This window comes from Hypanus sabinus, chromosome 3 (assembly GCF_030144855.1).
Source record: "Hypanus sabinus isolate sHypSab1 chromosome 3, sHypSab1.hap1, whole genome shotgun sequence".
In the NCBI taxonomy this organism is placed as follows: Eukaryota; Metazoa; Chordata; class Chondrichthyes; order Myliobatiformes; family Dasyatidae; genus Hypanus; species Hypanus sabinus.
The window spans coordinates 21,855,063-21,866,211 of record NC_082708.1 but is presented as its reverse complement, the minus strand read 5'-3'; the positions used below and the strand labels follow the sequence as shown (position 1 = coordinate 21,866,211).

Genomic DNA, 11,149 nt, shown 5'->3' with positions numbered 1-11,149 from the left:
CTCCACCATTCCATCATGGCTGATTTATTATCCCTCTCAACCTTATTTCCCTGCCTTCTCCTTGTAACCTTTCACCCCTCCCCATGAGGAAACAAGAAACTATAAACAACCTCCGCTTTAAATATACTCAATGACTTACCCTCCACAGCCGTATGTGGCAATGAATTCCACAGATTTACCACTCTCTGGCTCAAGCAATTCCTTTTCATATCTGTTGTAAATAGATGACCTGCTATTCTGAATCTGTGCCCTCTGGTCCGAGACTCACCTACAGAAAACATCCTTTCCACATCCACTTTATTTAGGCCTTTCAATATTCAATAGGTTTCCATGAGGTCCACGCCCCCTCATTCTCCTAACCTCCACTGAGCACAAGCCCAGATCCATCAAAAGCTCTCATATATTAACCCTTACATTCCCTGAATCATTCTTGCGAACCTCCTCTGGACCCTCTCCAATGCCACCACTTTTTTTCAGATAAAGGACCCAAAACTGCTCAGAATATTCCTAATGCCATCTGGCCAATGCTTTATAAAACCTCAGTATTGCATCCTTGCTCTTATATTCTAGTCCTCTTGAAATGACTGCTAACGTTGCATTTGCCTTTTGCACCACCAACACATCCTGTAAATTTACCCTTAGAGAATCCTACACAAGAGCTCCCAAATCCCTTTGCACCTCTGCCTTTTGAATTTTCTCCCCATTTAGAAAATAGCCTATGCCTTTATTCCTTTTACCAAAGTTCATTACCATGCATTTCCCTACACGATATTCCATCCACCATTTTTTTGCCCATTCTCCTAATCACCAAGTTCTTCTGCAGACTCCCTGCTTCCTCAGCACTACGTGCCTCTACACCTATCTTTGTACCATTGGCAAACTTGGTCACAAAGCCATCAATTCCATCATCCAAATCATTGGCATATAATGTGAAAAGAAACAGTGCCAATACTGATCCCTACGGAACATTACTAATGACTGGCAACTAACCAGAAAAGGCCTCTTCATTCCCACTCTTTGCCTCTTTTCCAATCTTCTACCCATGCTAATTACTTTTCTGTAATATCATGGGGTCTTGTTAAGCAGCCTCATGTGCAGTATCTTGTCAAATCTCTTCTGAAAATTCAAGTAAACAACATCCACTTACTTTTCTTTGTTTATGCTGCCTGTCATTTCCTCAAAGGATACCAACAGGCAAGATTTCCCTTTAAACCATGCTGACTTTAGCCTACTTTATCATGTGCCTCCATTATCCCAAAACCTCACCCTTAATAATGGACTCCAATAACTTCCCAACCACTGAAATCAGGCTAACTGCCCTATAATTTCCTTTCTTCTGCCTCACTCCTTTCTTGAAGAGTGGAGTGACATTTGCAAGTTTCTAGTCACTGGAAACTATTTCAGAAATTACTGATTCTTGGAAGATTTTTACTTATGCCTCCACAATCTCTTCAGCCACCTCTCTCACAACCTGAGTTCTAATCCATCTAGCCCAAGTGACCTGTCCACCTTCAGGTCTTTCAGCTTGACAAGCACCTTCTCCTCAACAACTACATTCACTTCTGTCCTTTGACAATCTTGAATTTCTGACATACTTCTGGCATGTTGACACACTGTGTCTTCCACAATGAAGGCTGGTGTAAAATACTTATTAAGTTCATCTACCGTTTCTTTGACTCCCATTATGACCTCTCCAGCATCATTTTCCAGAAGTCCGATATCCACTCTTCAACTCTCTTTTACTCTTCATATATCTGGGGAAAAAACTTCTGGAATCCTATTTCATATTATCAGCTTGCTTACCTTCATATTTCATCTTTTCTCTACTTATGGTTTTTCAGTTGCCTTCTGTTGTTTTTTAAAAGTTTATTAATCTTCTCACTTTCCAATAATTTTTGCTATATTATATGCTTTGTCTTTTGCTTTTTGCTGTCTTTGACATCCCTTGTCAGCCATGGTTGCCTTTTCCTCCCTTTAGAATACTCTTCCATCTTTGGGATGCATCTATCCTGCACTTTCCAAATTGCCCACAGAAACTCCTGCCATTGCTGTTCTGCCGTCATCCCCGACAGCGTCCTCTTCCAATCAACTTTGGCCAACTGCTTTTATACGTCTCCGTAATTCCTTTTACTCCACTGTAATGCTACATCTGACTTTATCTTCACCCTCTCAAACTGCAGGGTAAATTCTATCACATTATGATCACTGTCTCCTAAGGGTTCCTTTACCTTATGATCTCGAAACAAATATGGTTCATTACACAATACCCGATCCAGAATTGTCTTTCCCCCAGTGGGCTCAACCACAAGCTGCTCCAAAAAGCCATCTTGTAGGCATTCTACAAATTCCCACTTTTGGGATCCAGCACCATCCTGATTTTCCCAATCTACCTGCATATTGAAATCCCCTATGATTATCACAACATTGCTCTTTTTGCATGACTTCTTTATCTTCTGTTGTAATTTATAGCCCAAATCCTGGCTATTGTTTGGAGCCCTGTTTATGACTACCATCAGGATCTTTTTATCCCTGCAGTTTCTGAATTCTACTCTCAATTATTCTAAACCTCCCGATCCTATGTCACCTCATTCTAAGGATTTGATTTCATTTTTTGCAAACAGTGCCACCCCACCTCCTCTGCCTACCACACCCTCTGTCCTTTCAACACGTGTATCTTTGGATGCTTAGCTCCCAAATATGATCTTCTTTCAGCCACGATTCAGTGATGCCCACAACGTCACGTGTGCCAATCTGTAACTGTACTACAAGATCATCTGCCTGAGTATGTATACTGTGTGCATTCAAATATAACACCTTCAGTCCTGTCTTCATCACTCTTTTCAATTTTGCATACATTAAACTTCAACTCATCCCACTGACTGCAATTTTGCCTGTTCTTCCTAACAGTCTTAGTACACAATGCATTGACTTGGATACCAACTTCCCCTTCCTCATCCCGATCACTCCAGTTCCCACCTCCCTGGCAAATTAGTTTAAATAACCCTAACTGCTCTACTAAACCTGTCTGCAAGAATATTGGTCCCCCTCAGGTTAGATGTAACCTGTCCTTTTAGTACAGGTCATACCTTCCCCAGAAAAGAGCCCTATGATCCAGAAATCTGAAACTCTCCCCTCTGCACCAGTTCCTCAGCCACTCATTCATCTGTACTATCATCTTATTCCTGCCCTGACTAGCATATAGTACTGAGAGTAATCCAGAGATTACTACCTTGGAGGTCCTGCTCTTCAGCCTCCTCCCTAACCCCATGTACTCATAGTGAAAGAACTCTTCCCACTTCCTACCCATCATAGGCGTTGATGTACTCACATCCCCTCTTGAGAATCTCCTTCAGCCTTTCTGAGACATCCTGGAATCTAATACCTGGGAGGCAATGCACCATCCTGGCATCTTTATCGCGGCCACAAAATCTGTCCAGCCCCCTAACTATGGAGTCTCCTATCACTATTGAGTGACTTAACCCTTCTTTGCTGAGCCTCAGAGCCAGCCACAGTGCCACTGGCCTAACTGGTTCTGCTGGGTCCTGATAGGTTAAGGCCCCATCCCCAACTGCATCCAAAGGGGTATTGAATTGAATGTTGTTGCTGAGGGGAATGGCCACCACAGAAACCTGCTTTGTCTGTTTTGTTCTTCTGGTGGTCACCATCTACTACCTGAAGCCTGCACTCTGGGTGAGACCTCCTCTGTAGAAGTGTCATCTATGAGGCTTTCAGCCTGTGGATGGTGCTGAGCTCCTCTATCTCCAACTCCAGTTCCTTGATCTTGTCAGTCAGGAGCTGCAGTTGTGTGCTCTTCCTGTGGATGTAGTTATCAGGGAGACTGTCAAGTATCCTGAAAGCCCACATCTCACAGCAGCATTCCACTGCCTTAACTGCCAACCTGCCGATATTTGTTATATCTCTAACTTTTCAAGCTTGAGTTCTAGCCTGTGCCAGTTCTCCCCTAAGGCTGTTGAGCCAAAGCCCACTCTAGCACTCGCCCACTCCAACGATGGCCACTCTGCTTACACCTCGCTTCTTTTTATTGGCCTCTGTAAAGTGCCTAAGAGATTGCGAGATGATTGCAACCTGCCAAAAAGTTCCAAAAGGCCTGAAGCTCTTTTTAAACCTTGCACTGCCTCTTCAATGAACAAATTCTCACAATGATTGCAACCCACTATAAAGTTCTAAAAGGTTACAAGCTCTTTTTGAACCTAATATAGTGGCCACTGATTGCATGTATTAATGTCAGACATTAGAATTTAGTAATAATTATCATGGGAGGTTATTCATGTATATTGGTGTCTTTAGATCATTCATTCATAACCCAGAGACAGCTAGTCTGGAGTTCTGAACCTCCTCTGGTACACATGCTCAAAGTTGCACATGCTTGAAGCCCTCCCTTAAATTAATGAATTCAGGAGATATCGACTTTGGCTTAATCTATAAGTTAGTGAGTTGAGTTGCAGTGGATTCATTAATAATTGATCAGCTAAACTTGAAAGATTTTGGGATCAAAATGTTTGCATAAATAGAGCATTCAAAAAAAAAGAGTCAACAATTAACTTAACCAGACCTGGAAAACCACAGGGAATGGTCTTACACTGGTTTCAGCTTAAAAGTGGATAAATAATTGATATTTACACCTTTGAAGGTCATGGTTTGATAAATTATTCATCGTCAATACTAATAAAATTGAAAAGATTTATCTTACTTTCTTTTGCAGTGCCTGATTGGAGATGATAATAACATTTGGAGGATCGCCAACTGCTGTGGCTGCTCCACCGATGTTCGTGAAGACAACCTCTGCAATCAAGACATGCCTGGGGTCCAGGTTGAGCACCTCACACAGTCTGTAGAGACAAAATAATATCAGAGATCCGAATCCTGCCTTACATCCTTCTGCCTCCAAGAACCAGCAGATGAAACAGTCAATGGTTTGCTGTGAAAGTTTCAGCGTTATAAATCTCTGTGATCCCCTGGTGAAGGACATGATGTGTGTTATTGGTGATTAGCTACAGTGTGTAGTGGTGAATACAATGATTTTATGGCACCGGTGAACACCATTCATGGTCAGTTCCCAACGCTGCCTATAAGGAGTTTGTTCATTCTCCCCATGACCACGTGGATTTCCTCCAGATGATCTGATTTCTTCACACATTCCAAAGATGAATGATTAGGTTTAATACATTGTGGGAAGTCTATGTTGCTGCTAGAAGTGTGGCGACACTTGTGGCCTGTCCCTAGCACAACGCTCCGTGTTTGATTGATGCGAACAATGCATTTCACTACGTTTTGATGTTCTGATGTACATGTAACAAATAAAGCTGTTCTTACCTTTTCTTATTTCAACCTTTATTCTGAGAAGTCAGATAAAGCACTTGCTAAACCAGAGTTTCGCTCTCATTAAACTCATCCCCATTCAATATAGCTTTAATTGACCTAATACATGCTCTCACATCAGACCTGCACAGGAATCAGTCTAGCACCCTCTCCGTGGTAAGAATTATAGAAATGGAGACAGATGAAGTTATTAGAAACAGTTTTCAACAGCACTCCTGTCACAGACTTTGTTGAATGGGGATAAAGGGAGATGAAGGCAATATTATTCAGGTTTAGAGAGGGAACAATCAAAAGGCAATGAAAAGAAAACAGAAAGAGATAAAAATCTGGCTAATGACTTCAGGAAGTTTAAAGAGGGAGAATATGTTCAGTTTCAGAAACAGTTATTACCTTTCAACCATCAGGCCCCTGAAACAATACAGATACCTTCATTCATCTCAACATACAGAATTTATTCCACAACAGATGGAACGAGGCAGGAGATTGGGGCTGAGAGGCAAATGGATCAACCATGATGAAATGGCAGAGCAGATTTGATGGACCAAATGGCCTAATTCTGCTCCTATATCTTGTAAGTATATGGATAGGAAAGGTTTAGAAGGACATGTGCCAAATGTGAACAAGCAGAACTAGCTTAGGACAGCACCATGGTCAACATGGACGAGATAGGTCGAAGGCCTATCTGTGTTATATTACTCTACAACTCTCTTTGACTCTAGTTGGCATGAGCATGAGGGGTCAAATGTCCTCCTTCCATGGAATACATTGGCACTTCATTGCCTGTAGGTGCTGAATCTTGTGAGGGCACAGGATCCAGCTCACGGGAACCTGCAACCCTACCACCCAACAAATCCATTGGAGCTGACAGTCTGAGTCCACTGTTTGCCTGGAAGCTGTAGTCCAACTCAGCCTTCTTCTAACGCAATACACCATGCAGCAAAGGTCATGCAATGAAAAATTGGGAACCCAGATGATTTTCCCTTCGGGAATCTGGAGCGCAATTTGGTTGGAGGTCAGCGAGCAGAGCAGTGGCTGCAAATTGAACCAGTTATCTTCCTGTCTGTATGGCTTAGTATCATAGCAGCTGTGGCATCTATCTCCTCAACCATCAGGAGATGTCATTCAAAGTATTTTAGTTTATTTATAAATAAAAAGTAAGTTGAGCTATTGCCATCACAAGGAAAAACAGTGTAAGAAAATAATGTTTTCTCCTTAGGTTTTTTATTGTTGGTTATTTTAGATGTGCTTTTAATCACAGTCAGAGAGGAGGTCTGGCATTTGTTCAGCATCTGGGGTATGTTATTTTTCTCTCTCTCAAGTTCCAAGATCACAGCGTAGCTGAGGAAATAGAAGAGAGTATGGTACAACACAGAAGAGGCCCTTTAGCCCACAATGTTTTGCAGACATTTAATGTATTTCCAAGATCAGTCTACTGCTTCCTCACACACAGCCCTACATTTCCCTTTCATCCATGTGTCTATCTACGAGCCTCTTAAATCTCTCTAATGAATCTGCCCCTAGCACAATCCCCAACAGTGCACTGAATGCATTCACTAGTCTGAGTGAAAAATCTACCTCTAACATCTCACATGTTTTCCTTCAATTGCCTTAAAGTGATATCCCCTCATATTAGCCATTGCTGACCTGGGAAGAAGGTGCTGGCTGTCCACTTTATCCATGCTTCTTATCACCTCTTTCAAATTCCCCTCACCTCTCATCCTCCTTCACGCCAATAGAGAAAACCCTTAGTTTGCTGAACCTTTCCTCATGCAACATGCTCTCTAATCCGGCCAACATCCTATTAAATCTCCTCTCCATCTTCTCTAAACTGAACACAATACTCCAAGTGATTAATATCAGAATCAGATCTAGTCCAACCAGAGTTTTATAGAGCTACAACATTACCTTGTGGTTCTTGAATTCAAGGCACAACTAATGAAGACCAACATGCTATCTGCTTTCTTAACCATCCAAATGGTCATTGATAAGCCTAAATTCTGTAATTTGGCCTTGGGAACTTCCCTATTTCACTCAGCAAACTCTATAGCAAGAGCAAAGTGGAGCAGCTGATGGAACTGCTGCCTCGTTACTGGTTCAATCCTGACCTCTGATATGATCCATGTGGAGTTAGTCTGTTCACCCTGTGACAATATATCGATTGGGTGCATTTAAAATTCAAAGTTCAAAGTACATTCATTATCAAAACATGTGTGCTGTATACAACCCTGAGATTCGTCTTCCCAAGGCAGCCACGGAACAACGGAACACCATTGATCCCATTTAAAGAAAGCATAAAACAAGCAATGCGCCAAAAGAAAAACAGATCGGCCAAATAGCAAAAAATGAGCGAAAAATGCAGAATTAAAACAGCAAACCACAAGCTCATTGAAGCTGTCCAGTAGTGTTCAGTTTAGTTCAATTTAGCGTTGTGTTGTTCATTGACGGCAGAGCCAGGCTGCCCCAGTCAAAATCACACAAAATAACACTAAGAGGGGAGTAACCAGAAAGCAGACACACATATAAATGAACTACAGAATCCAATCCACAAACCGCATGGATTAAACCTTGCCCAGAACCCAGGAATCCTGCACCATCCTCCCAGAGCAGCAGACGAGAGGGGGAAGAGAGACTGGTCAAACATAGGCAGACAGCAACGACAGCAGAGATTGATATGTTCTTAATTGGTAATGGGGTTAAGAGTTACAGGGAGGTGACAGGGGAATAGGTTTGAATGATGGAGTAGACTCAACGTGCTGAACAGCCTCATTCTGCTTGTCTCATGATCTTACTAAGTGTGTTTCCTCTGGGCTCTGCAGTTCCCTCTCTCATCCCTAAAGAGTGCAAGGAATAAACTGTTGGAGGATCACAGCAGGCCAAGCACAATTTGTGGGGGCATAAGAATGGCTGATGCTTTGTCACGAGACCCCATGCCAAGACTGTGGAAGGGAAGGGGTGGACAGCATCTCTTGCTCCAGATTACAGCGTCTGCAGTCTCTTGAGCTTCCAAAAACAAGCAAATTGGGAGGTAAATTGGCCTTCGTGTGTAGATGAAACGTAAAATCCAGAAGGAGTTGATGAGCATGTGGGTGAAGAAAAACTAGGGTGGGATTACTGAAAAATGGATAAATAATTGTCCATGTTGAACTGTATCTGTGTTGTCTCTGGGACTCTATCATACCTTCCCATCTCTTAACTGTTATTCCAGGTTTAGAGAAAAGGGTTTCAATTAACACTGAGTCTGGCTTGCAGTTCAGATCCTCAACTAGGGCAGTCATTCGTCATCACTTCCGAGTCCTGGATTGATGGATACCGAGGTGAAATTAAGATGGCGCTAAATGGCGACTCCTTTGCTTGTATCTTCAGAAACAGCTCTATTTCTATCTTTAATATCTCTATTTTTTCCTTTCAGGGTTCTTTTGAAGACCCTGACCTGCATTTACACCCTGACTTCAGTTCTTCGCAAGAATGGGCCCGTTCTCGGGGTTTCAGGACTGGCTGATGTTTGGCACGCCAAGGGTTCAGCCTGAGAGTCCGGCTCGTATTTGGAAGCCTAAGACCTCGGGGCTCTGGAGGCTGGCAGATCAAGGGTTGGTGTCACGACAAGAGACCCGTGTGTTGTCGGGGAAGTTGGAAAATCTATTACTGTGGGCCCGAAGACCTGAGATCTTGCGATCTTCAGGCACAGACCTCAAAAAAAGTGGCGTAACAGCCTTTTAACATCGTAAACCAGCAAATTGTTTGTTATGTCTCCCCGCTCGCTGGGAAAATGGAGACACCTCCCTCTCTCTTATTAGGGAGAGAGAGAACCTGTGGTATGTCGAATGCAAGGTCAAACGCGAAGTCTTTGGGGTAACTTTAAGTCTGTAAATTTGCTATTGCTTTGCTCACATTTGAGTGCTCTGTAGTGTGCTGATGCTTGCTTTTTTTTGCCGGTGGGTTGAGGGGGAATTGTTGCTAGCTGCCACTTATGAGCAGGAGGAGGAAGCTGGGGGTGACTTTGGGGTTCTAATATTTAACTGTTGTTCATTCTTTGGGACACTTCTCTGTTTTCATTGGTCGTTGTGAAGAAAAAGCATTTCAGGATGTATATTGTATACATTTCTCTGACATTAAATTGGACTGTTGAACCTTTGATACCGAAACATGAAGCCCAAAGCTTGATTAGAGGTCCAAATTGAAGCCCAAATTCTGATTGGAGGTTGAGTTTGAAGCCCAAATCTGATTGGAGGTTGAGATTGAAGCCCAAAGATCTATTGGAAATCCAGTCAACGCACTGTGCCGGAGCCCCAAGTCTGTAAGATTGCTTGGAAAGTCAGAGCCCTGTGTCTGCAAATCCATGACTCTGCTAAAGGCTGGGGGCTAAATGTAGCCTGTCCTGGGACTCTAGGACTGTGTATGTACATGGATGAGTTGACAGGAAGTAGGAAGGAACGGGACTTGTTCCACTGTTGTTGTTTGATACGTTCTGTTTTATTGTCTTCTAGGTTGTTCTGTTGAATAAGTGAACATGCTATGTTGGCACCTGAATGTATGGTCATACTTACAGTCCAGCCCAAGAACGCTCTTGGGTGTGTGGTTGCTAATGCAAATGACACATTTCACCGTATGTTTCGATGCACAGTACGCATTATAAATAAATGAATCCGAATCTAAAAGGAATGTTAGCTGTCTGGTTGCCTTCTTCCAGCACCATTGTCACTTACTGCAAGGATATATGATAATGTAGTACCATAGAGTCCACCCACAGTAGCTGTAAGTTACTATCTGTTATTGGAACTGGAGGGAAAGGATCTGGTCTGAACTGAGGATCATCCTTTCCTGTTCTTTTAACACCAATAACAGTGGTCATATTGGTTCTTGTCATTGTATTTTCAAATCTTTAGATTTCTTTCAGAGCCTGGTATAGGTCCTTCCCATTTTATCAACTTAAATGTAGCCTGTACACATGAATAGGCATCTCAGAGACCAGCCAAATGGACTCCTTGGATGCTGCGAGGATACAAGCATCTTCTGCCCCTGGGAAACATGGTTCACAAGTACCATAAGATATAGGAGCAGAATTAGGCCATTTGGCCCATTGAATCTTCTCCGCCATTTCATCATGGCTGTTCCATTTTCCCTCTCAGTCCCAATTTCCTGCCTTCACCCTCTCCATATCCCTTCACTCCCTGACCGATCAAGAATCTATCAATGTCGCTCTTAAATATACATAAAAATTTGGCCTTCATAGCTGCTTCTGGCAATGAATTCCACAGATTCACCACTCTCTGGCTAAAGAAATTCCTCCTCTTCTCCATTCTAAGAGGACATCCCTCTATACTGAGGCTGGGTCCACTGGTCTTAAGACACAGCTACCATAGGAAACATCTTCTCCACATCCATTCTATCACCGCCTTTCACCATTTGATAGGTTTCAAGTAGGTCACCCCTCATTCTTCTGAATTCCAGTGAGTACAGGCCTAGAACCATCAAAGAATCCAGAAATCATTTTCATGAACCTCCTTTGAACCCTCTCCAGTTTCAGAAAATCCTTTCTAAGATAGGGGCCCGAAAAAGATAGGAGTCTCAATACTCCAAGTGAGGCATCACAAGTGCTTTGTAAAATCTCAACATTACATGTTCTAGTCCTCTTGAAATGGATGTTAACATTGCACTTCCCTTCCACATCTGCAAATAAACCTTTAGGGTATCTTGCACAAGGACTCACAAGTCCCTTTGCACCTCAGATTTTTGTATTTTCTCTCTATTTAGAAAATAGGCAACCCTCTTATCTCTTCTACCAAAGTGCATGTCCATACACTTCCCAACA

The 11,149-nt window shown here is 42.6% G+C and overlaps 1 protein-coding gene across 1 annotated transcript in view; it reads right to left on the bottom strand.

Moving 5' to 3' along the window:
- oca2 (oculocutaneous albinism II) overlaps positions 1 to 11,149 on the bottom strand; it is a 507,586-nt gene that overhangs the window by 254,553 nt on the left and 241,884 nt on the right. The window contains exon 14 of the mRNA XM_059963277.1: positions 4,712 to 4,850. Coding sequence (XP_059819260.1) covers positions 4,712 to 4,850 — 139 coding nt within the window. The remainder of the gene's footprint in view (positions 1 to 4,711; positions 4,851 to 11,149) is intronic.